This window comes from Scleropages formosus, chromosome 7 (genome assembly GCF_900964775.1).
Source record: "Scleropages formosus chromosome 7, fSclFor1.1, whole genome shotgun sequence".
Taxonomy (NCBI): Eukaryota; Metazoa; Chordata; class Actinopteri; order Osteoglossiformes; family Osteoglossidae; genus Scleropages; species Scleropages formosus.
Window position 1 is genome coordinate 27500930 of NC_041812.1, and position 26351 is coordinate 27527280.

The 26351-nt window shown below is 47.6% G+C and overlaps 1 protein-coding gene across 1 annotated transcript in view; it reads left to right on the plus strand.

Annotated features, from left to right (window-relative positions):
- Positions 1-19174, plus strand: part of LOC108931151 (immunoglobulin superfamily DCC subclass member 3-like) — a 42939-nt gene extending 23765 nt beyond the window's left edge. The window contains exons 3-14 of the mRNA XM_029253651.1: positions 2868-3012; positions 3180-3310; positions 3472-3609; positions 6871-7029; positions 9825-9990; positions 13523-13770; positions 14636-14800; positions 15196-15384; positions 16107-16211; positions 16329-16464; positions 16635-16842; positions 17310-19174. Coding sequence (XP_029109484.1) covers positions 2868-3012; positions 3180-3310; positions 3472-3609; positions 6871-7029; positions 9825-9990; positions 13523-13770; positions 14636-14800; positions 15196-15384; positions 16107-16211; positions 16329-16464; positions 16635-16842; positions 17310-17462 — 1943 coding nt within the window. The 3' untranslated portion in view covers positions 17463-19174. The remainder of the gene's footprint in view (positions 1-2867; positions 3013-3179; positions 3311-3471; positions 3610-6870; positions 7030-9824; positions 9991-13522; positions 13771-14635; positions 14801-15195; positions 15385-16106; positions 16212-16328; positions 16465-16634; positions 16843-17309) is intronic.
- Positions 19175-26351: the final 7177 nt, after the last annotated feature.

Below are 26351 nucleotides of genomic sequence, written 5' to 3' on the forward strand. Positions count from 1 at the left end.
ATGGAAGGGAAGCTTTCTTGAGCTTGTCCCCATCCGCCATCGCTCCGTCAGGGCCCTGCAGCATCCGTTCACGTGTTGCCTGTTCATGCTTGTGCTGGGGCACAGTAATAGAGATGCTCACACTGCTTTACTGTCTTGACCACAGTTTGAAGGAAGCTCCTGCGGAGTCGGAGCATTTGATCCCACATCAGTTCCGTTACTTCGGCCCAGGTTTGGCCGAACTGTGCTGTCTGCCAGGTGTTTGTGGGTGTCCCGGAGGGCCATCATCGTGTCCATGGGGTCACGGGATTTTATTCTGCAGCCCCATTTCTGGCCATCACCCTGTAAACATCCCCAGCAGGGCTGTCTGCTCCTGTAAATTGCTTGTTTCCCGCAGCGAGGAGTGTGCCGCTCACTCGCACTGTGCCCTGTGGCCTTGGCGGCATTCAGGTGGCCGTCATGTGGAGAGCCAGTGGAGCGCTGTGATTTTGAAGGAAGGCTTCACCAGAGGCCTGTTTGAATGTTAATGTTGGCAGTAACCATAGGAGTGTCAAATGGCACACTCGTTGTCCCTCATTCCTGGAATCCCCAGAATGTGGCTGCCACCACATCCAAACAGCTCCATTATTAAAGTACCAGAGCTCCCATTAGGGGGTCTAGAGGTGAATTTGATAAGCAGGGATATTTTTTCTTGACTTGAGCAAGGCGTCCGTGTTCCTTTGCCCTCTATGCTCACAACAGGCACCGTGGCAGATCAGCTTTGGCGTGGTCCACCGAGATCGCCGTGCCCACTCACAGATTCCGTAGTTTAGCGATCCTCCATGTGTGGAGGTGCCACGGCTGTGGGTGGACCTGGCACTGGTGTTGCCTGGTTGTGTGCCCTTGCTGTTTGCTGGAGGTTTCACTCCTCAGAGCTGCCCTGTAACGTCTTATTTATTGCCCCACACTTCATTACACATGCTTGCTATGTGCAGAGGGCAACTTCCAGTCCTAATAAAGAAGGGTGTCACCATTCCTGGATGGGCACGAGCTGTGGATGATGCACTGAAGCTACACAACTTGGAACCTTCTGTCTTGCAGTAACACTGATGATCGACAGAACGCGACCTCTCTGCGCCGACGTACAATGCTGGGGAACTTATTTCTTGCTGATGTACATGTGGTTCTCATATACACTCGAGGGCTGTGCTGTCCACCTTTAGCACACCCTGGTGTGCTCCACAAAGCTCCCAGAGTGCTCTCGGATGGCACAATCCGGGTTCCCATTTAATGAGAGTCTGCGCCTGCCAGGTGTTCGCTGCAGCACTTTGATGAGAGCCTTCCCTTGATAAGAGAGGTGACAGCAGCCGTAGGGTCCTGATGTGTAATTTACCATTAGCAGGGGGTCAGGACTGTGATTTCCACTCCTCTCGCACCCTCGTAATTGTTGCTCAGAGGCCCTTCCGATCCTGCGGCACCCGCTCCCTCTCTGACTGGGTACGGTTGGGGTGCCGGGAAGTGACTCTGAACACTGTGTGGAGCGATACTGCTGACTGATGACATGGACCATCAAACCAGCTCCTCTGAGTGCATCAGCTCCACTGATGTGTTAAAGGAAATGTGAGAGTGCCTTGGTGTGTGTGCATCTCTGAATGTGAGCCCCTCTGTGTATTTTGTGTACATTTGTGGGTTCTACAAGTGTGTGTTGGTCACGTATTTGCCATGGTGCTTTTCTGCACTTGAGCGCTGTGTTCCTGGGGCATTAGGGAGTAAAACTGCATGAGGTTGGGTTTGGTGGTATGTGGCTGGATATGAAGGGTTGCTTTGATGCATATAATGTGTTTGATTGTGTGGACCTTCCATCCCACCCCATCCCACTCCAGTCTGGAAGCTCCATCTCGTAGACTCTGTGTAGACCCCTCATGGTACCTGTAGAGTGTGTCAGGCCCTAGAGAGGTCTGACTTTCTGTACGTGTGCAAATCTCATTTTTGTCCTGTTTGCTGCATCTCCGTAGCCCTTTGACAGATTCCATCCAGCTGAAAGAATTTCAAGTAAGGCTCTTCAGATTTTAGAGGCTCCTACGCTGTCTTCATCCTCACCAGCAGGCAGCCCCTCCACACCCGACTAGTTGAGTGACTTGTGATGCAAGCAAACACGTCAGTCTAAAGGGAGCAGGGATGAACGTTGAGCACTGGTTTCCGCCCAATTGACATGCAGGCAGCATTCTGACAGGTCCTGCCTGGCCCAGGTTAATTATGGCTGACATTTAGAAGGCTTAAAAGGGAATGGGTGGCAGTGAAAAGCAAAGACCTCTGGGTAATTTGGTTGTGTGTCTAAATCACGCCCTTTTCCAGTGCCCTCGTCCCACTGGTGTTTTTGGGAAATAGCATAACTGAATGTCACGCTACTTGCCGACGAGACTCATGACCTTTATCAGTTTTTAAAAAAAATTTTTTAATGATGTTATCACTGCAGCTTCTCAGGCCAACCTGCATTTCGCAGAGAGCACAGAGCAGGTGGCTGTCGAAGGTGTGGCGCATTTCAGTGTAGTATGTCAGCTGTTAACCAGATGCTACGCTTCCTCAGACGAGTCATAGGCACCTGTTGGAGGCAGCCGTTTGGTAGCGGGGGCAGGGGATGCCCGCTTCGTTCGCCCAGCCTGTGCATTCATGAGGCTGCATCCCTTCAGCGGATTGCATCACGCACCCCCCCCATTCTCGGTGCCACATGTCTCCCATCTCCTTTCTCTCTCGCTCTTTTTCTTAATCTTCCTCACTCTGCCTTGGTGAGTGGAGCTCTCTACTCATCAGTTCCCCTTTCAGACTGTAGTAAATCAGCTTTCGTTTTCATCACCCAAGTTGGTGGTAAGTGGTGGTATAGATAGTACTTAACCCTCTCGTTTCCTCAGCAATGGCGGAGTTCCACATTCAGCCCCAGCCAGTGCACGCCGAGGAGGCAGGGGTGGCCCGCTTCCAGTGTCAGATTCACGGCCTGCCAGAACCTGTCATCAGCTGGGAGAAGGACGGCCTGCATGTGGACACACAGGATGAGAGGTGCGTCATGGCTGCAAAGTCAATATAGTGTACTACATGTATCCACATGTAACCAGAAGCACGGCGGAAGCATGGCATCTCAAACAGCATGTGTCCATGCTCCCTTCAACCTATTGTGTCTGGTGTGATTGTTTACTGGAACACTTCTCCTCTCCTCCCTTCTCTAGGTACACCCTACTTCCTACAGGGGTTCTGCAGATTACTGGCCTGCGTGCAGAGGATGCTGGCATGTTCCGCTGTGTGGCTCACAATAGCGCAGGGGTCAAGCACAGCGCTGGCGCCAGGCTCAGTGTTTCAGGTGAACCCCAATATGCCCAGCTCCACCCAGCTTCTTCAAATGAGGTGTACCAAAGTGTCCATGGCCATTCGCTCATATACAGATGCTGTGCACAGGGGTAGCACACTTTACTGTGGGGAAAAAAAAATTGTGAAGACCAGTTTGGTTTGTCTCTCTTATAGGTTCTAGATCCTCTGTGTACAAGGAACCCATGATCTTGGTGGGGCCTGAGAACCTCACACTCACCGTTCATCAGACGGCCATCTTGGAGTGCGTGGCCACTGGCTATCCACGCCCCATAGTCTCGTGGAGCAGGCTGGGTAAGGAGACCATTTGTTTGTTTGCAAATCAGGGAATGGCAGATGTCCTGTGCTTGTGCTTATCTACTGACCAGGTAGATGTGTTCAGCCTCAAGTGGATTTTTTCTACTGTAATTAAGGCATCGACTGATGCTTGAACGAATCAGGAGCTCAGTATGCATCATTAAGGGTCAGGTTCTCAGGACGTCTGTTTTGTGCCGTTTACAAAGCAGACAGGAGAGCAAGCAGTGGCATGAAGGTCACTCTGTGTTGCCGTGAACTTGGTCCTGGCTGTTGCCATGGGATACTCACATGCTGCCTCAGGAGCGACAGGAGCACAGTGAAAGAGCGCCATGGTTTTTGTGCAGTTTTATTAGGACACCAGTGTTTTCTCAGCTGGGGGAAGCAGGAGTGAATAGTAACTGGAGGGAAGCAGTGTGAAAACTCTGTAAAGACCTCCGTTGCCTAGATCGATGCAGCCCATGTTCAAACTGAAACTGTTAATTGGTCTGGTCTTTCCTGCTCTTAACGAAAGCTTACAGCACATCGCAAGAGCTTTGTTCTCTGTCACGTTTTCCGTTTAGTTTTTTCACCACAAAGTAAAATGGGAGAAGGAAATGTTCACACTTTTGTATTTTTTTTTTTTTTTTTTTTTAGTTAAAACCATAATTTTTAATATAATTTTTATTATTCCAAGATCCCCTGCAGTTCTCACCTTCATTACCAGCTGCCATATTTTATGTTGAGGTTTCATTCCTGTGATATTTTTCACTAACGCGGGCTGTATTCATATTCCTCTCGTATTAACTAGAGTATGCAGTATGTGATAATGTGGGTGGTAATGCACTCGATTAGAGAAGGAGGAGGAAATGGCCTGCTTTACTGGGAAGAGACTGTGTCTGCTGGCAAATGGCGCTGAATGGCACACAGCTGTCATTTGTCTTCAGGTGGTTAGAGATTATGGGGGTCATCCAAGGGTTCTTCACCACACATTTGTCTTGCCAGCCTTACTGTAAGTAAATGGAACAAAATGGTGCATGGTTACTGCTGAAAGGGAGCAATGACACAGGTGATTAAGTGCTTTTGTGTGTGTGTGTGTGTGTGTGTGTGTGTGTGTGTGTGTGTGTGTGTGTGTGTGTCTGGATGCATACGTGCAGCTACCTGTTCATTTGCATTTGTGTATTGTTTCGGCAATATTTTGGAAGGCATTATTGTGTGTGTGTGTGCGTGCATGTGCGTGTGTGTGTGTGTGCGCGCACGCACGCACGCACGCATGTCCACGTGCGTGCAGGGCAATTCTTTCAGGTATGTGTCAATATAGGAGAGTGTTTAGCTGCTTTACCTGCTGAGATGTTCAAGGAGTGGAAGCAGCTCATTGTAACAGGCTGGTGGTGATGGTTTGGTTCTCTCCACATTCTTGCCCAGCTTGTGCTAGACCTTTTCTTTCACTGGTTTTACTGTTTTCTTTGTTTTTCAAGGCACTGTGCCACTATGTTCCCCATCAGTAATCTTCAATCAGGTTATATTTCTTGGTGAGATGTTGCTTAAGTTCGATGAAAACACGCTCCCATCTCAGCGGAGTGGATTACAAATGGAAGCCAGGGGTTGGTTATGTAATGAATCTTGTGTGTTCACATAATGAATATGATGTATTTCTATATAGGGGGGTGCGGTGGCATGGTGGGTTGGACCAGGTCTTGCTCTCCAGTGGGTCTGAGGTTCGAGTCCCACTTGGGGTGCCTTGCGACGGACTGGCGTCCCGTCCTGGGTGTGTCCCCTCCCCCTCCGGCCTTACGCCCTGTGTTGCCGGGTAGGCTCCGGTTCCCCGCGACCCCGTATAGGACAAGCGGTTCTGAAAATGTGTGTGTGTGTGTGTGTGTGTGTGTGTGTGTGTGTGTGTGTGTGTGTGTGTGTGTGTGTGTATTTCTATAATTAAACTAGCCTGTTTACAGCAATTAGTCCTTATTTTAGGATTTTTTTCTGAAGTTCAAACATTCTCTATCTGCTTTCTCTATTCTCCAACTTCACCTGGTGTTTCAGTGCCTCTGTCACCTATGTTAACTGAGGAGATGGGAGGTCACGTCAGGAGATTTTCACAAACTGTTTGGATCACCAGCATTTCATTCTTAGGGAGATAAGTTTAAAAAAAAGAACAAGCAGTTGCATATCCTAAATATTTCGAAATATTTGATGGTCAAAAAGGTAGCACGTGAATGTTGAACTGTCTCGTGTCCTTTAAGAGACAAGATCTATTCTGATGGCCCCACTAATGGTGATTGATGGGACATGCATGGCTCATTTAGGAAAAATAGCCATCATTTGATTTTTGAAATTGCAATTCCAGGTCTCACATGTAGCTTCTGATTCAATCAGAAAATTGCAGCCTATATTTTCACAGGCTTCTCAATCTTATTTATTTTATGGTGGAGTGCCACACACTGTCACTCATGTATGCACGCGGGAACCATGGCAACAGAAATGGCCCACGTCACACTGGCATCTGCTGGTGTTTTCTTCACGAGACTCCTACTCGCTCCCACTACACGTTGACAACAGGCTTTGTGCATTTGCCATCATTAAACTGGTATTAAACTGAAACAAACATCAGACTGCACATTGCTCACATTTTCATGTGTCTGTTTTTAGCACACTTTGACCAACATTGTCAAATTCATGCTGTTACTGTTTATTTTGTTAGATTTTCTTTTTTCATAGAGGTTGAAAGGAGCCATTATAGTTGTAAATTTGTCTGAACTGTATGCTAACCTTGAAATTCGAACTGAAATACAGTATCACACAGTCAAGCAGACAAGACCCATAGAATATACGCATATTGCCTGTATGCCGATATTACGACTTTTCACTGTACATGCACGTATATTTGATATAAAGTGCTATGTTTGGTACAAACCAAAAAAATCTAATTCAGCTCAACACTGAGGTGGTGGCAGCATCATGCTCTAGGGGGGGGGTGTGTTCAAGCTATTTCTGATTAAATGATTTAACTGGAAGTAATTGATGGATGGGGGGGCGCGGTGGCGCAGCGGGTTTTGCTGGGGCCTGCCCTGTGTTGGGTCTGGGGTTCAAGCCCTGTTTGGGGTACCTTGCGGCAGACTGGCATTCCATCTGGGGTTTGTCCCCTTCCCTTTCAGCCTTCTACCCTGTATTGCTGGATTAGGCTCCAGCTCGCTGCGACCCTGCTCGGGACAGGCGGTTTCATACAGTGTTTGTGTATTTGAAGGGTAATTCTCTCTCTCTCTCTCTATCTATCGATCTATCTAGATGGTCGGCCCATTGGTGTGGAGGGGATCCAGGTGCTGGGCACAGGGAACTTGATGATCTCAGACGTTGGAGTGCAGCACTCTGGGATCTACGTTTGCGCGGCCAACAAGCCTGGGTCACGTGTGCGTAGAACTGCACAAGGACGCCTGGTGGTACAAGGTGAGGCTAGTTGAGTACATACAGATGGACGGGGGGGGGAGGCAAAAATTTATTATTAGTAAGATCTGCCTGACAAATTTTTGTGAGCTCCAAATAAATCAAGAGGTTCTAAAAAGCTTTCACCTTTTCTTTCACATGTAGATGATTATTATTTCAGGTCTTTAATTAAACTATAGTGTTTATGAATAACTCTAGACAGAGCATGTCATTGACTCTGCCAGACAAATGTGTCGGTTGCAACCATGTGAATTTCGAGACCTTAATATCAGTATAACAAGAAGGTATGGTTTTAATAGACACGTGTTAGGCTTTTTCTGCCAGTAGACCTAACACCTTCTGCTCAGCAGTCTTTATTCTCACATCTGAACTCTCAGACATGGGGTTTCGGCAGCAGTGTCTGATTGGGCCAGAGGGGCCCTTTGTCAATATGGACCTGCATTACTGTCATTGAGCAGGAAGCGGCATTGCCCCGACACACTGTCTCATTGGCTCGGGAGCTGTGCAGCTTAGGTCAAGCCAATAGCAGTCCTTTTGAAGGTCTTGAGTTCTTTTCTCAGTCAATATTTCAATTAATCTCTCTATCCTTAGCGTTTGACAGGCACATGAGCAAAACAAAACCAGTATGTTAATCATTCCCTTCTTTTGATTTTATTCCATTGGAGAAGAAAAGTGTCAATTTTTTATTAACTAATAGCCTGGAATATTGTGTGAATAATTTGCTTCAGTGACAGCAGTTATTTTTAAATCATGCAGCCCTTGGACTGAGCTAAAGTGTGTTTTTGGTTTCTAGGTGGAAGGAAAAAGCATAGTGAGTGGACCAGGGAGGCCATCCAGGGGTTGTGCCTTGTTTGTGTGTCAAGCAGGGTGCTCTGCTATGTAGCAGATGGCAGATGAGGGGCCCCTTGGTGACTTCAGCACACACTGAAGGAGACACAGATATAATGAGAGAGAGAGAGAGGGAGAGCCCACAGTAACATGAGACACTTACTGTTCGAGTTTGAAATTAACCTGCAGAGTGGAGGTGGTGAAGGAGATATGGAGTGATGGCAAATATATCGGAGAAGAAGAGGGAGTGTAGAGATGGAGTGGTGGAGGACAGAGGAAAAGAGGAGAGAAAGAGATGTTATTAACCTGTTGTTGGCTCTTGGTGTTAGATGAGCCTGTGGGACAAAGCTCAGCTGTTGTAGGTGCAGGACATTGATATACCTCTACAGGCTAGCTGTTGTTCCACCACCATAGATTGTTCTAGTTTAAGGTCATGTGAAATCAGTGTTATCGTTTCTGTGAAATGTTTTTTTTTTTTTTCTTTTTACCAGGATAATATTTATGCTTGAACTGGCGTCTCATTGTCCTAACAGCAGTTGAACTGAGGTCACCATGTCGCGGTCCCCTACACACTGCACTACTGTAACCCAGAGGTCACAGTTTGAGGAGAATGAAGGTTTTTGTTAGTAAAGAAGTGTCAGTAATAAGCAGCACTCCCTTTTGTTGGGGTTATAACTCTGTGAAGTTCCTTCATTTTACACTAGGTAGGCAAGGTGAAGAAAGGAGGAGTGGAGTGACATTAGCAGACAGAAGGAGCAGAAACCAGTTGAGCATGAAAAGAGAAGGCAGAAGATGCATAAGGCGAGTTGTTCGCTAGCCATGGACCCATCCATACTGGTGAAAAGAGTTCTGACAGAACACAACTCCAGTGGGATTGTGCTCAGTCCAGCTTGTTTAGGGTGCTGGCCACCATGCTGCTGTACACCCACCACCATGCCCCCAATTACTATGCTGTTAGTACCGAAGTTGATGCAGACTGTTGTACAGATATGGATGGGAAAGGAAGTCTGTAGTTGTGATGGTAGTTGAAGGGGCAGCAGCCACTCTGATCGGCAGGGTGATCATAAATTTTCACCAGAATGAAATGTTGTCCACTTGAGAGGCGATAGAGTATTGGATTACCCACAGTTCCTTGTCCGGAGAGCCCCGGCAGTGGCTGCTAACAAAGCGTGGCTTAGACAAAGAAGCAATTCACGGAAAAGTAGGAGCCTGGTAATACTCCCTCAGGGACACCGCTGAAGGGCTGCGAGGGGCGATGCTTCGGTGTTGTGCCACTAGACATTAACCCCTAACCCCTTTCTCCATTTCCTTCAAATGTTTATGTTTTTTTCCGGTTTTCGTTCTGAATGGATCCTCCATTTCTCTCTCCCCCTCGCTCTCACACTCTTTCTGGTTCGGTCATGTTTTTTTCACTAAGCCTGTTTTTCACAGCTATTATCAAGTTAATCTGGTTCTTAGCTGGGTTTTTGTATGCCTACTTGTCCGCTAATGTCCGTCTTACAATGCCTTGGTAATGTATTACATCTGCCGGTATTAAAGCCTGCTGGACCCTTGCTTCTTGATGTTGACATGGGAGTAAGGGCGTGGGAGATGGAACTCAACCATTAGCTGTTGATTCTTTAACAGTTTTTTTGGTTTAATTCCAAGTGTGAGGTCCTAGATTTGGAAGGGAATATTCAGCTAGCAAGTTAGTTCATTGGTTAAGTAACTGATCTTGTGGGTTGTCAGTTCAGACCCCAAGGAAGGACCTGTTGCTGTTCTTTTGAATTCAAACAACCAATGACGTTATTTATTATAGCATATTTTCAGAATTGATAGAACGTACCTCTCATGTAACGTTCTAGAACAGAAAGTATTTTTGTTGTCTATGCTGACAAAGTAAAAGAAGGGTACTTAATGTTACAGTGATATCACTGGCCCCACCCCACATGTACTCATGTACTTTTTTTTGTGTCTCCCTGCACCTTCAGCTCCAGCAGAGTTTGTCCAGCCTCCTCAGTCCATTGCCCGCCCAGTGGGTACCACGGCCATCTTCACTTGCCTGGCCCAAGGTGAGCCCCTACCCCAGCTCACCTGGCTGAAGAACGGTCAAATCCTGGAACCAAGTGGGCACGTCAAACTCAGGAACAACAACAGGTGAGGGGTTCCAGCAACCTGCAACATTGTATATCAGATTGAGAGCCAACCTGGGATTTACCCCTGTTTCTGTGACCTCTTACAGAGTCAACCATTATACAAAAGGATATTTACTAGATAGTACAGATATCAGTAATCGGCAAACGTCGTCTGGATCCAAAGGTTCTGGTCTTAGTACAGGACCCTTAGTAATGCACCCTTAAAATAAGGTATTTAACCAAAAGTTTGACTTGTAATTTTAATTTTTATATAGACAAGTGAAAGGTTTGACATTTATTCAGCCTTCTCAATCTCCGTACCTATTTAACTAGCACACTGGAGATCTAAAGAGAAGCCGGATTAAAAGAAGATAAACGTAAATTCAAAAATTGTGAGAGGTCCATAAACAATTTCCGATACACTGAAAACACCACACAAATGGCAGTGAAGTGAAGAACACCTTAATATCCTTTTTAGAAAGTCAAGGTGATGAGCCAAAAAATCAGGCTACAATTCAATCTGAAGAAAACTAAAATGTCAAACTTTAGTATTGATCTTGAAGACCGAAACTCCATTGACAACTACTGCCTTTTGGAATCAATATTCAACAAACAGGGATTTAGCAGTCAAGAGGTGCACTGAAGATGAGCACTTAGAGGAGCTGCAGTTAAAGATCTGGAGAAGGTACTCAGACGTGCTGATGGATCCAAAAGAAAGAAGGTTGGAATTGTTTGAGCAATGCTTTTTCTATTCGTGTTATGGATATTAAAGGTTCATTTTAAAAGGAGGTCATTGCTTTGAAGTGTTCTGCCAGTGGAGTCTTGTAAAAATACCATGGACACCCAGAAAAGAAAACGGATGGAGAATAAACCAAATCAAGCCGGAACTCTTATTACAAGCACAAACGATGAGACAGGTTATTGACACATTGTGTGAAGATTGGATTCTCTAGAAAAGACAGTCATGCTTGGGAAAGCTAAAGGAAAAATAAGAGGGTAACCAGCAGTCAGGATGGGCTCAATCATAGCAACAGTGGACACACAGTTTTTAACACTAAGCTCACAAATGAAGGACAGAAGTTTCTTGAGGCACTCTGTATATGTGGTTGCCAAGAGACAACGTCAACTTAGTGGCACTTAAGAACAACAACCCAGCTGGCAGTGAGAGTCACTGGAATTGTTATTGTGCCTTCAACGGGTTGGGTGGATGTTGTGCAGTCAGGAGTCATGCAGGAGGAGAAGAGAAGGCAGTTAACACTACAGTCAATACATTTCTGCACTGTCAGCACCTACAGCCTGAGGCCGCCCCCCTCAAAGCCATCGACCTTCCAGAGATTCGGACATCGGTGGTGGGTGTAGAGGGGTAAATCAATGGTGGCACTCACACACACACACACACACACACACACACACACACACACACAGATTTTATATGTTCACATGTGAATGTGAAACATATAGCAAAAGTGCTATTTTGTACAAACACAATTTTATAATTCTTGTACACCCTCCCACTGCGATTATGAAATTTGGAATCTTATCCAAGGGTCAAAGCTCAGGATTCCTTTAAGGGATGCTTATGGAGTTCCTTTGTTTTTGTTTTCTGGACATTTCAGAAGCTGTGCTGGTTCCAAGTGCAAAGTCAGAGAAAGTCAGATGAAGATGGGGTGAGAATGAGACTCCTCCCCCATTGTCTGAGCTGTCCCATGGGGCTGCCGGTCCTCTTGTTGCTGCATCTGAAGCCATTGAAGGACTGGGCTTTTCTCCTTTCCTTTGTTCCTCTCTGCCAAGTTCAGGGGGCTCTCGGTTTTTTTTTTTTATTTCCAAGCACTGGGACCTCTGAGCTCTGACCTGCGGCTCTGCACACAATCAGTCATCTCCATGGACTTGCTCTGAGTTGTGGGACAGCTCCTCTGTCTGTCCCTCTTCAAAGACCCCCACATTCCGCCCAACCCCCTGTGTGTCCCAGGGCCTTGCTTGTCCCTTTCTTTCTTTCTTTCATTCGTTCTTTTTTCTTTCTTTATTTCCGTCAGCTCGGTGAGAACTTGACAGACCTCCCCTGTCTTTCATTTGGGTCTGAAAGGAGGGTGGAGTTGAACTGGCTTCTTTACATACAGTCACCCATCAGTGTGTGGTGTCCATCACCATGTGGTACCATAAGTCTGTGAAAGGACGCTGACGAGTATCTCGCACACTTTTCCCTCTGACCAGGAGTGAGAGCAAGGCCAGGCAGATGGTCCTCAGACCACCCCACTTATTCATCTCCTAAGAAACACGCTTGATGTCTGTGGCACGGGTGCGCTTTATGTCGTCTCTGATTTCCAAAAGTCGCCATTTTGTTTCTCTGTTTTCTGTGATATCAAATGCAGCAATTTGAACTGAAGTAAAAGGAGGGCAAGGGTATTTTTTTTTTTTTTCTGTTCTGCTATGCTGTGGTTATAGCACTGGGAGTTTAAGGTCAAGTTCAAGGTCAAATGTATATGCCGAAACGCTTGCCGTCACTGGTTTTATCTCAAGCAACCGAAACCTGATTTCTGGTGTGTTCTGTGCCTCAACTGATATTTTCTTCAGGAAGCTGAAATTGCAGTTTCTGCTGGAATTCATAACCAAGCTGATCACAAAACGAACCACCTACTCATTGCTAGAAGGGAACTTTTCAGGTGTGACTGCAGAAATGGACTTCATTACATAGCTTTCTCTGAGATGGTTGCCTGGTGCAAACATGTCCACGCTGCCAGGACATCCTGCTGGCGCTTGCTGGACTTGGGGGCTAGAGTTACTGCTGGGAGCCCACAGCTTTATGAAACACCAATGAACTCTTGACAGGAGATGGAAGCTAGGAACGTCTCTGACCCGTGCTCGATTACAGCAGCAGGTTTCTGGAGAGAGAGTCAGAGACGGTGTATGTGTGTGTGTGTCCGTGTCTATCTGCATGTGCAGCAGTACACATACAGTGGTTCTGGCCTGTAGCTGAAGCTGGACATTTAACCCCTTCCTGTCCTCAGTCACGTTTCCAGCCCATGTATATTTCTGATGTCACCGCAGATGTGTTATTATTGATTAAGACTCATTCCCTTTTGAAAGAATATCATTCCAGAACTTTCTCTAACTTTCTCCTAACTTTCCTCTATATGAAGCTTTTATCCTAACTTAAGAAATGCCAAAATAAAAGTGGTTGAATTATTATGTACTTAATAAAATATTTCTGTATTTCTGGCTAAGTCTGGGACTGAGGTCTATGCTTTGCTATATGAGAAATTGTTTGCTTTCCATTTATGTCCTTTAAGCAGTTTGTTTCTTGTCTGTGACTTTATACTTCACTCAGTAATTCCAGCTGCATGACATTGTCACAGTGTGCAAGATGACACATGGCGTTGGATGTATGCGCACTCAGGTTGAAATATGTTGAAACTAAGGCATTATCAAGCACACATTCAGAGTTCAATTTCACAAGTTTGTTATTGTGATGCACTGTTTTTAGAGGTGGAACTAATGTTACTTTAATTCCACGTTTGTCCTTTCTTCCACCCCATCCCTCAACTTCACATGTCCAGCACATTGACCATCTATGGCATTGGCCAGGAGGATGAAGCCATCTACCAGTGTATCGCCGAGAACAGCGCTGGCTCTACGCAGGCCAGTGCACGGCTCACCGTGCTGTGGGCCGATGGGCTCCCAGGGGTACCCCGCGACGTTCACGCCCTTGCCCTGTCACCCACTGCCATTCAGGTGTCCTGGGCAGAGCCAGCCCAGAGCATACAAGACATCATAGGATACGTGCTTCACATCCGCAAAACAGCAGGTCAGACAACTGTTCTGTTTGATATATTGCTCAAGATGGTCTCTCCTTCATGCACCACACAGTTATCACTCATTACAGCCAGCATGGGATCTTCTGTTTTCCACCGATTCATTGCTTATATTTTTACTTGGTAGCTTAGCAGGGCCATACACTGCTTAAATATGTAGTCGGTCTCATATTTTAGTCAAAAGTCATCTCCAGGACCCCTTTAGGCATGTTGAACCTGGAGTGCTTAGGGCTCAGGGCCAGTTGTTTTCACTACACAACCTTCTGCCTCTGCAGAGCCAGAGTTCTGAGGTCTTTAACTAGACTGTGTGCTGACATGGAGCCTGCTGTGTCCTTATGTGCCACCTGCTCTGACAACCTGACCCAGGGCTGTGATGCTGTCAGATAGATAATTAAAAACCTTGGGCAGCAACCAAAGGGAGGAGCAAAAGAACGAGGCTGGTAGCAGGTGGGCAGGTGGAGTCTGCGCTTGGTCTCACTGTGCTAGTCTTCCTCTTGTTCTGTCCCTGAGTCTGACATTATTTCCACTTCTTGCCAGTCCTATCGGTCATGCTCCTGTCCAAGATTTCAAAACTCTTCTGAACTGAGAACTGAGTCTCTCTCTCTCGCTTTTTCTCTCAAGTTTCCTAATTTATTTAGTTTATTTATTTGGTGGGATCCATTCCTAAATGTTTTGTCACACTGATTTACAGGGCCTGCGATCAGCTGTTAAAATAATAAAGTAGCCAGGACAAAAGCAGCCCGGACAAGAGGACAGCTCTGTGCACTAACAATAACAGTTTTCATTGTTCTTCAATCATCCCATTCCATTCACACGGCCACCCCACAAACAAACACACACACACACACACACACACAGATCCAGTGGAGATGGAGTACCAGGAGGCTGTCAGTAAGAGCACACTGCAGCGGGTAGTCAATGACCTGGAGCCATCCACCAGCTACACCTTCTACGTGAAGGCCTACACCTCTCGTGGAGCCAGCAAGCCCTCGGAGTCAACCAAACAGAGCACTTTGGGGGAAGGTGAGTCTCTGGGCAGCTTCCCTTTCAGGAGGGCACAGGGACAAGTACAGGATTTTCTCCTGTGTAATAAGTCCCTTCGAGTCCAAAAGCTCAAAGTAATGTCAAATATTTAAATTGCAGACTGTGCATAGAAACAGAGGGGAAAAGGGCAAGCCATGTAAAATTATACACTATGAAACAAAATATACTAAAGAATAACGAAAGTTTTTTATGAAAATGCTATTAAATACTGGAGTTTGTAGCACAGTGGTGGTGGAAGACACACCTTGAGTTCTGCACTCACAAGGCACCTGATGGCCCTTGTGTAGCCCACATGTGGTCTTGTCCTGCTGTACTGTTGCTGTGAGTGTGTGCAACTTGGCTGTTCAAGTCTGTTGGATCTGCTGTCTTTTCAGTGCCAGCACCCCCATCTCTTCACACCAGGGTGGTGAATGCAAGCACAGTGCAGGCCCTGTGGGAGCCCTCTGGGAAGCAGGGTCAGCCGCAGGGCTTCAAGCTCTTCTACCGCAAGGTGCACTCAGACCTGTTCACAGGACCCCTCACCTTCTCCCACAACGTCACCCAGTGCAACATCACTCAACTGGGTAAGGAGGAACTGCCACATGTACAAGACCTGGCCAAGGGGAGATGGATGAGGTGGTGAATGGGGATAACAGAACTGGTGGTACTTCTACTTCACATAATTTGTGTAAAGCCTAATTTACATGGTGTATTAACCTTGTGCAAACAATGAATTTGTTTAGCATTGAAATCTTTTTAAAAACAGTTAAAGTGTATATTGCGTGATAATACAGGCTTCCTATGTATAAGGAAGAATCTGTTTTTGAGAATTTAGACTTACTAGCAAATGTAATTTGTACAGTACATTTCTGTAACAAACTCATAAACGTGAAACACATTACAAGAACAGAAATTTCAATTCAAAATATACACCTTGGTGACACTGAGTACTACTCAAAGCGAGCAGTCACCATGGTGGGCATGCCTTCTTCTATGCATCTCTTTTCTCATAAGCAGGTGCCTTCAGACAGAAGCAACTCAGAAATCTTGTGGCCTTTTACAGTATTATCTATAATAAAAATGAAACCTAAAAGCAAAAACATTTAAAGAAAGTCCAAACTGCTGAAAGCCTTATAAATCAGTTTAAAACATGAAGTGAAAAAACACATGGCACTCTCTTGAAAGGCAGTATCATTACAGATAACTGTTATTTTATCTACTGATGGTGTGATGCATAGGTGTTAATGATGCTGCAACTAACTTCAACTTTTGCTTCTCCTTAATGTAACTGCTGTCTTGCTTCTAGATCCCTCATTGGTGTACGAGGTGAAGGTATTGGCATTCAACCAGCATGGTGACAGCAATGCCACCATGCGCTTTGTCTCCCTGAAGGATGCCATACAGAGATCAGGTGATGTCCTGGCTACCACTGCATCCCAGCATGCAGTGGGTGACAGTGTGGCCTTATGCACTCCCTCTAGGGACATTATGCCCTTGGGTTTTCTTATTGCCCTGTTTGTTTCCACAGTGCTGGAGCCCCCCTGCAATTGTGTGAAAGATGAGCAGAGCAAGTCCTCGATCACCGGCATTATTGTGGGAATCCACATCGGGGTCACCTGCATTATCTTCTGTGTGCTCTTCCTCATGTTTGGCTACAGGGGGAGGTATATTCTGCACCATGTGACGTATTCTGTTTAAATTGAATAGTAAATGCCAGTTTCAGAAGCCTTGTTTAGCTATTGTTTGTGACATTTGAACAGTCAGGAGAATTACAGGAATCCTTCGGCGAGGTTGTAAACCTTTGACTCAGCTCAATCCACACTGCCTTTTTCAGGCTGGTGATGTGTAAGAACATGCAGGAGCGCTTGACCACTGCTCAGGAGGTACACAACGGCCCTGTGGACTGCTCCACCTTCCACGATACCCTGGCTCTGAATGGAAGTAGTGGTCAGAGCAACGGAGGCATCTCAGGGAAGCTCAGTACAGACACCAATGAGTTGGAAAGACTCTTCCCTGAAGGTGGACTAGATCAGCCCTTTGTGGTGAGTTGGCTGAAAGGTGTCTAAGGATCAGTTCCTGGGCATCTCTTAAAGTGATGGGAGGGCTTGATCTCTCTTCAGCTCATTTTTCTGCTTGTGTTTTTATCTCCAAGTACTGAGTATAAGAGTCAAGTGTTAACATTGTGTCAGTCCCTGAAGACCATCTTACATTTTTATAAATCATCATTCCGGAACCTATTAAATAAGTCTTTACATTTTCATAAAAGGTTCTGGGCTTTGAAAGTCTTTTTTTTAATCCCGAGCCTTGAGCAACGCATGGACAGTGACCTCCAACCTTTCCCAGGGATTTCAGCTCCTGGTGCTTAATTAGATGCTGTCGTGGGGCTATGGGAATCGCTGTAGTACTTCTCTCAAGGTCTTGAGTCAAGTGCCAAGATCTCACCTGTGTCTCACATGTGGTTTTGCCTTGTATTCTCAGCTGATATTCCAGGGCTTGTTTGCTTCCACAGATGGAGGAAACTCAAGTTTCTAGTGCTCTGGACGAAACACAGATATCTGTACTGCCTTTGGACAACTTCAGCCTGGCAGAAGAGAGAGCAGCAGCAGTTGAGCAGCCCCACATGGAGGACGATGCCTCTAGCAGGTGTTCAGATGAAGGGTGATAGACCAGTCCTCTGGCACCTTTGCGCCCACAGCGCAGGCAGTGTTTCCAATCGGATTCTTCTCACTCTCAGGTTCCATTTTTCCTGTACCTTCATAAGCCTTTTCCAGTTTGTTGGCTAATCAGTGAAGGAGTGTCAGCACCACTTTCAGTCACTCTTCCAAGCCTCAGGCTCCATGCAGTTCTGTGAGCTACAGCTACGTTTCAGTGTCTGCAAAGGAAAGATGCGTTTTCATTTTTTGTGCAGTTTTCCACTGAACTGGCCACCAGCAGCACCTAGATAAGAGACCTAGACTGGCAGTAACCCATTTTAGACTCTTACTGGAGTTGTGTTCTTATCTAGCGATCTTCCCATTGACGCTTCAACTTTGGTCCTTTCCCGACAACTGGTTTTGTTTGGATTTTTCAACTCCTTCAATTTTCCCTGTGTACTGTAAGCCAGCCATCGAGGTCACAAGACTATAGAAGTTGAAGAGGATCTACTTCCAGGGATTATGTGTCTATTCCCTTTCTCAGGAGTTTTTTTCTTTGTAAAATCAAAAGTTTTCTTTTATTGCCCCGATACAGGCTGGCTATGGACTCGGGCAGCCCGAGGATACACAGTAGTAAACCTACCTCAGCCAGAATGAATGTTTTCTGGGAAGCATCTGTTTGCGTCTTCCCACGTGCTCTGTTTTTGTTAACTTGCAGGTTGGAAAACAAATTCTGCACTACCTCAGTGTCAAAAAACAACACTCTCCTGCTCATCAACGCAAATCTAAAGTAAAATTCCAACGAAAAGTACTTCCAAATTCTAACATTCATCTTCTACCTCAAGACAATGTTGTCATTGTCATTATTGCTGTTGTTGTTGTTGTTGCTGTTGTTGTTGTTGTCGTCGTCGTTCTTTACACACTGGAACATCTGATTTAGTGGTGAGGTCCAAACTCTGTACCTTTTCACGAGTTGATCGGCTCCCTGTGGAAAAGTGACCAGTGATACTGTCTGTTTTATAGAGACTTGGCAGTGTTCAAATTGTGTTTTTAGCAAGTTTTCTCCTAAGAGGAGAAACATCCAGAGGATGTTTCATTTATTCTGTTTTTAGTTCACTTTATTGTAGAGAGATGCACTGCTTCTGATCACCTCAAGCTATGAGCTATAGAAGTGGGTTAGACATACTGGGGAGGAGTGCTGGACATTCACCACCTTCCAGCTCGTATATACAGTACATGTACATTCATTTATGTACTTATAGACCAACAAAGAGAGGGAGATTTAAGCGCTGACTGAATTTGCTATTCTTTGGTCTTACTGTCCAGTGGCAAAGAAAACACACTGAAGCACACGTGTGCGAGCAGACGGAAACATCGACACACAAGCATGAACGGAGACACGCAGATGTAAGCAAACACCCACAGAGCAGACACGCAGAAATCGCATGCACACGCATGCGCACACGATGTGCGAATTTACGCTTGCGCTCCCAGAAACACACACTCCCTAGCAAACACTGCCATGTTAACCTACCTCGATGTAACACCTGTGTTCTCAGGCAACTCTTTTCAGGAAGATTTTGAAAAATGGAAGATTGTTAAAAATGTATACAATAATGCCAACACTTGGGTGTGAGGAAGCATCTCTTCAGGGCCAGTAAATTTGTGCGAGTGCAGTTCTTTTGTGTTTCCATCTTTAGCATGGATGGATATGAATGTATAATAACATGGTCATTTTTTTGTTGTTATTTTATTCCAGTTGTTTCTTTGAGATCAAAATATTATTATTGCATTGCTGTTTTTTTGTTTTCTGTGTTTTTGGATGATAAATCTGCTTGTAATAATTACAGGGGCCACTATCTTCAAAAACTATGACTGTAGAAATGGCAAAGTTCACTTTCTTTGTAAATAACAAAAGACATGCTGTAAACAGTGCTGAAATGTCACAATTTCTTCAGTGATTTCAGTACGGTATTGTTTTCTGCTGGCGACATGAGAATTGGTCTAGAAGGAGAAACCTCTATTCTCCTCGGCAGCAGTAGTCTGAATTCAGTTTAATTGATGTTCCAGTTCTGTCCCTTATGGTAAAATTATCCCCCCAGCTTATCCCAGTGAGTAAACGGAGTAAGTAAACACAGTGAATAAACCCAGTGAGGGCACTTGGTGCTTTGAAAGAATCAGGAATGTATCTTTGACATGTAGATAAGCAAAGTGTTTACAGTGGTCAGTCCTTTCATAGAGTCATTGTAGGACGCTGATTAAAATATGGTCAGCTGTGTTAAACTGTGTTACTTCTTAATAGAATGCTGTTTGAGCTATTTTTGTACAGTTTTAATGCACATTCCAGACAGGGCAATGTACATGTTTTGCCATCTGTGGAAAAAATCCTGACCGTTCTGTGTAATTTTTTACCCCGCGCAGTTTTGCAGTTCAAACATTTCACGTGAAAACTATTACAAACATTCTTTAAAATTTCCGAGGTATTATTTTCCAAGATGTTCAGCTGTTTCAGACAGTGTTTAAAGTTTCCGACATGGCCTTGTGTATTCTGGTCTAGTCCCACTGTGTTTTGTTTCACCGGTTTGATATCCTCTGTTAAGGCTGAAGGGCAATGACAGTGATTGAAATAGCAGATGTAACACAACCCTGATTTGTATTTAACTTTTGACAGTGTGGTATTATATTTATAGTACTTTTCAATACTCGTTAAGTGTTTGCCACCACTTTGTCCTTATCTCAGGTTATTTACATCATTACTGTGCCCGTCACGTAAGTAATTTTGTGATATGGTCATTAGAGAAGTTCCTATGTGATTGTGCATATCTTTCCCCTCCTCAGTACACTACAAGAAGGCCTCAGGGGTGTTCAGCTGAGTTACTGTTTAGAAGCACACTGATCCAGGCTTTTTCTCGTGGACTGATGACCTTGTGGAAGGCCCACTTGCTCATCCGCCCCACTGAGTTGACTCTCAGCCGTGCAGACACCTTCTCTCAGAAAACATGTTCTTGTTGTGTTGTATTAGTTCAGCTCTGGTGTGGAGACAGAGTGGTTATTGAAGAAATATTTAATGCATTTTTCTATTTCAATAGGTTTTCTTACTCATGTGGTCCATGGAGCCATGGGGGTAGCATGGTTTTTATTGCTGTTCTTCATAATTGGGACAATTAACTACATAAAGGCAAATGGCTTTCCAGTCCTGGACAGCCTCGGTCCAGCAGGTTTAGCATTCTGTGAAGAGATGACTCTGTGAGTGCCATGATGTCGTCCGGGAGCAGAAGGCGGACCCAATTGCGGAGCACTCCGGAATCGGCGGGGTGAAACAGAAACCGTGGTCAGGGACAGGCGTGGGTCTTCTCCGGCAAACTTCGTTTAATGGACAATCCAAAATCGTAGTCAAGAAGTCAGGCGAGGGGTCAAAACACAGATCGAGAAACCACAGGAAGGAAGGGGTCACGGGAGAGGACGTCGGGTTATGGACAGGGGATGAGGAGGAGAGTAAGGAGCAGGTTTGTGCAAGCACGGACGCTGGTCGGGTCGGCGAATCAAGGTTCCGCATTTGTCTCGGTTAGACTTCTCCCTTTTATCTTGCTTGGTCCAGGTGCATCCTATCCTCGCGATGGCATGGGCGTGGCATGACCCCCCCTCCTAGGAGCGGCTCTAGACGCTCCCCTGGGACCCGGGGGGCGACCTCGGGGCCGGGGAGCGGGCCGCCCAGGATGATCCCTGTGGAAATCAGAGATAAGATCAGGGTCCAATACATCACGGGCGGCCACCCAACTGCGCTCCTCCGGCCCATAGCCCTCCCAGTCCACAAGGTACTGAAGGGTCCCCCCACGGCGACGGGAGTCGAGGAGTGCCTTTACGATGTACGCTGGCCCCCTCCCGTCGGGCAAGGCGATGGGCGGAGGAGGTGCAGGCTGCGGTTGATGTAGGGCAGTGGCCACGGGCTTCAGGAAGGATACATGAAAAGAGGGGTGTATACGCAAGTGCCGGGGTAGTTGCAGCTTATAGGTGACCGGAGTAACACGTTTTAGCACTTTGAAGGGTCCCAGGTATCTAGGGCTAAGTTTCTTGGACATGTACGGCCCTTGTAAGCCGCGGGTGGATAACCAGACCCTCTGACCAGGGAGGATGGAGAGCGGTCGTCGTCGTCTGTCCTCCTGACGTTTCAACTGTAACCGGCGATGGAGGAGATGTTTGCGTACGGTTTTCCATACCTTCTGGCTGTTCTTGTGCCAGGCCTCCACCGCAGGCACGTCACTAGGTTCCGGATGCCATGGGAATAAGGGTGGTTGGTATCCTAAAATACACTGAAAGGGAGAGAGTCCGGTCGACGAATGAGTGAGGGCGTTATGGGCGTATTCTGCCCAGGGCAAGTACCTCACCCACAGCTGGGGATTGGCAAAACAGTAACTACGGAGGAATCTACCAATGTCTTGTTGTAGACGCTCCACTTGCCCGTTGGCCTGGGGATGGTAACCAGAAGTCAGACTCACCGTTATCCCTAGCTTTTTCCAGAATGCCTTCCAGACCCGTGAGGTGAACTGCGGTCCTCGGTCAGAGACGATGTCCTCGGGCAGACCGTAAAGCCGGAACACGTGGTGGAAGAGGAGTTCGGCGGTCTCGAGAGCCGTGGGTAACTTCGGTAAAGGGACCAGGCGACAGCCCTTCGAAAAGCGATCAAGGATGGTCAGGATGGTTGTCTTACCCTCAGAACTGGGGAGCTCGACCAAGAAGTCGAGGGCTATGTGGGTCCAGGGGCGTCTTGGGATGGGCAAGGGTTGTAGGAGTCCTGCAGGTTTCTGGGTTGGCACCTTTGTTTGGGCGCATACCGGGCACGCCCGGACATAGTCGTGCACGTCCTCCTTGAGGGATGGCCACCAGTATCGTTTCTGCAGCTGTTCTTGGGTGCGGCTGAAGCCGGGGTGACCTGCCGCTGGGTGATCGTGGGCCCATTGGAGCAACGTCCTTCGTCTCTCTGGGGGAACATATTGCTTACCTTCCGGTCCTCCTGGCGGTGCGGTTGATGGATCCGGGGGCAACCCTCGGTTGACATCCCATAGCACGGGCCCCAGTACGCAGGTCCGGGGCAGGATGTACCCGGGTTCATCGGTGGTTGGTTTCTCTTCATGTAGGCGCGAGAGAGCATCCGCTTTGGCGTTCTTTGTCCCCGGCCGGTAGGTCACTGTGAAGTGAAACCGAGCGAAAAAGAGCGCCCACCTGGCCTGCCGGGAGTTTAAACGTTTGGCGCTCTGCAGGTACTCGAGGTTCTTATGATCGGTCAGTACCAGAAACGGGTGTTTTGCACCTTCCAACCAGTGTCGCCATTCGTCCAAGGCCAGCTTCATAGCCAGTAACTCCCGATTCCCGATTTCATAATTTCGTTCTGTGGGCGACAATTTCCTGGAAAAGAAGGCACACGGGTACAGTTTTTCTGGCTTACCCTGGCGTTGGGAGAGCACGGCGCCCACCCCCGTTTCTGAGGCGTCCACTTCCACGAGGAACGATAGCTCTGGATCCGGTTGGTGAAGGATGGGCGCAGAGGTGAAGCGGCGTTTGAGCTCCTCGAATGCCTGTTGAGCCCCGGGATTCCATGGGAGTCTGGGGGATCTGTTGGCTGTTAAGGCGGTGAGCGGGGCCGCGATCGAGCTGAAATTCCTGATAAACCGGCGGTAAAAGTTGGCAAACCCTAGGAATCGCTGTAAGGCCTTGGTAGTAGTCGGGCACGGCCAGTCTAGCAATGCACGTACCTTCCCCGGATCCATGGCGACCCCCTCCGGGGTCAGTATGAACCCAAGGAAAGATATCTGCTGCTGGTGGAACTCACATTTTTCCAGCTTTACGTACAAACGGTTATGTAGCAACCGCTGCAATACCCGTCTAACCAACTGAACGTGGGGGTTAAACTCTTTGGAAAAAATCAAAATATCATCCAGATATACTAGCACCCCACAAAGCGCCAGGTCCCCCAGCACATGGTTGACGAAAGCCTGGAATACACTTGGTGCATTGGCGAGTCCAAAAGGCATGACCCGGTACTCATAATGCCCCATGGTAGTGCTAAACGCGGTCTTCCACTCATCCCCTTCCCGGATACGGATCAGGTTATATGCACTCCTCAAGTCTAATTTCGTGAACCACCTTGCATCTCGGACTTGTTCTAGGGCCGCGGTGATCAATGGCATAGGGTGAGGATACCTGACCGTGATGCTATTCAGGCCCCGATAATCGATGCAAGGTCGCAGTCCACCATCCTTTTTCTCTATGAAAAAGAACCCAGCAGAGGCAGGAGAAGTAGACGGTCGGATGATGCCGGATGTGAGCGCCTCTGTGATATACTGCTGAAGCGCCTGCTGCTCGGGCCTGGCCAGGGGATACACTCGACTACGGGGTGGCGTGGTACCTGGAAAAAGATCGATCGCGCAGTCCCAAGGGCGGTGCGGAGGCAATTCAGCAGCCCTACTGCGGCTGAAAACTGTAGCCAGTTCTCGGTATTCAGGGGGCACCGGTGCCGGTTGTGCCGACTCATTTCCTTCAATGGAGGTAGCCCTGCAAGGCAACCTCAGGCATTTCCCTTCACATTGTGCCCCCCACGAAGTGAGGTCTCCGGTGCTCCAATTGAAAACGGGGTTATGAGACACTAACCAGGGAAATCCCAATATCACTGGAACCTCAGGGGTGGCGATCAGATAAAATTGTATTGTTTCCTGATGACACACCCCGATCCCCAGCTGAACAGGGGCTGTCCGGAAGTCCACATATCCCTTGCCTAGGGGTTGTCCATCTAACGCATTAATTTTCAGGCGCTGGGGACATTTCTCTACCGGAATCTTGTGGTGCTGGGCGAAATTAAAGTCTAGAAAACTGCCTGCTGCCCCCGAGTCGACCAAAGCATGGATGGACAGGTTACCTCCTCCCCATGACACGGTAATGGGAACCGTCAAACGGTCACAATGGAGAAACCCACTCACCTGGGCCTTGGGACGGACAGGGCACTGGAGACGACGGTGTCCGGGTTCCCCGCAGTACAGGCACAGGGCCTCTTGGAACCTTCTCCTTCGTTCCGTGGGCGACAGTCGTCCTCGACCCAGCTGCATGGGCTCCGCAGGGCCGTACTCGTGGCCGGTTCGTTCCGGAGTGGCCCGGCGCCGTGGTTCGTGGGTATGGACTGCGTTGTCGACGGCCATTGCCGTTTCAATAAATTGGTCCAGACTCCACTTGTCTCCTCGGAAGGCCATTTCCTTCTGTATGCGCGGGTCTAAGCCCCGGCGAAAACTGGCCAGTAGTGCGGAGCCACCCCAGTCACTGCGTGCAGCTAAGGTGCGGAACTCGATGGCGTAGTCGGCGACTGTTCGTTCCCCCCTGTCTGATCTCGAACAGACTCTCATTCAGGCTGTCATCTGACGGGGGCAGCCCGAACACCGCTTGAAACCGTGTCTTGAATTCTTCGTACGTCGACTGTGAATTAACCCCCCAAGTGGCCGTTGCCCAGTCTAGCGCACGGCCAGCAAGGAGGGACGTGATATAGGTGATACGGCTGAGGCTAGTGCCATAAACTTGAGGCAGGCTAGCAAAAACGAGTTCGCACTGCATCAAAAATCCCGCGCAGCGTGTGGAGTCACCTTCAAAGCGGGCCGGCGGCGGGAGACGCGGGTCTTGGGACGGTGGGTACTGGGACAAGGGGGACGGAGGTCTTACGGATGGGTTTTCTGGTCTGGATGAGGCCGCGGGGGCGGTACTTGCCGCGACGAGCATACCTTGCTCCTGCATCATTCCGACGAGGGACTGGAACGCTTCCGCGAGGTTATTCAGGGTTTGCTCCATCGATCCCAAACGGTGGCCTTGGGAGGCGAGCGCCTTCTTGACGCGGTGGATCTCCGCTAGGTCCGTTCCGGAGGCGGAACCTTCTGCCATGATGTCGTCCGGGAGCAGGAGGCGGACCCAATTGCGGAGCACTCCGGAATCGGCGGGGTGAAACAGAAACCGTGGTCAGGGACAGGCGTGGGTCTTCTCCGGCAAACTTCGTTTAATGGACAATCCAAAATCGTAGTCAAGAAGTCAGGCGAGGGGTCAAAACACAGATCGAGAAACCACAGGAAGGAAGGGGTCACGGGAGAGGACGTCGGGTTATGGACAGGGGATGAGGAGGAGAGTAAGGAGCAGGTTTGTGCAAGCACGGACGCTGGTCGGGTCGGCGAATCAAGGTTCCGCATTTGTCTCGGTTAGACTTCTCCCTTTTATCTTGCTTGGTCCAGGTGCATCCTATCCTCGCGATGGCATGGGCGTGGCAGTGAGAACTCAGACAGAGAGTGAAAACCAGTTAAGTCAAGACAATGATCAACCGAGATGGGTTCTTCGGTGTCTCGTTGGTACTGAGGGCTTTCAAACCTCAACCTAAAGACCCCTAAACTGTGTCACACCTTACGCTGTTGAATTTTTCCATTCTGTTTTCGGGATCTTTGTTACAAAAGTGTGGAAAATCTAGCAGAAGCACAAATACTGTACAAACACAAAGCAGACAAAGAAGATACCTGTAGGTAATAAACACTGGCTTGACAGGCAGAGTTATTTCTCACAGGCCCAGGCTATACAGTACCTTCCTGATGTCTCCCTGGAACTATGTGTCAGCTGAACTCCTGCAACTACACCGTGTGGATGGGCATATGTTGCGGGCACCATCTTGTTCTCATGTCCACGCTCTGTCTCTCTCGGAAGTCAATAGGACTGAAGAATCTCTTCCAGGTGTGAAATGCTGTCAGTTCCATAGCTGGGACAGGTGTACACAGATGGCGGTGAATGAATTACATTTATAGAGTAATGTCATGTTTTTTGGGTATTTAGCTCAGGAAAACTGAACTTGTGTGTGATACAATGTGAAATCCATGGTCTCTAACATTTGTGAGATGTCCACTTCAGTT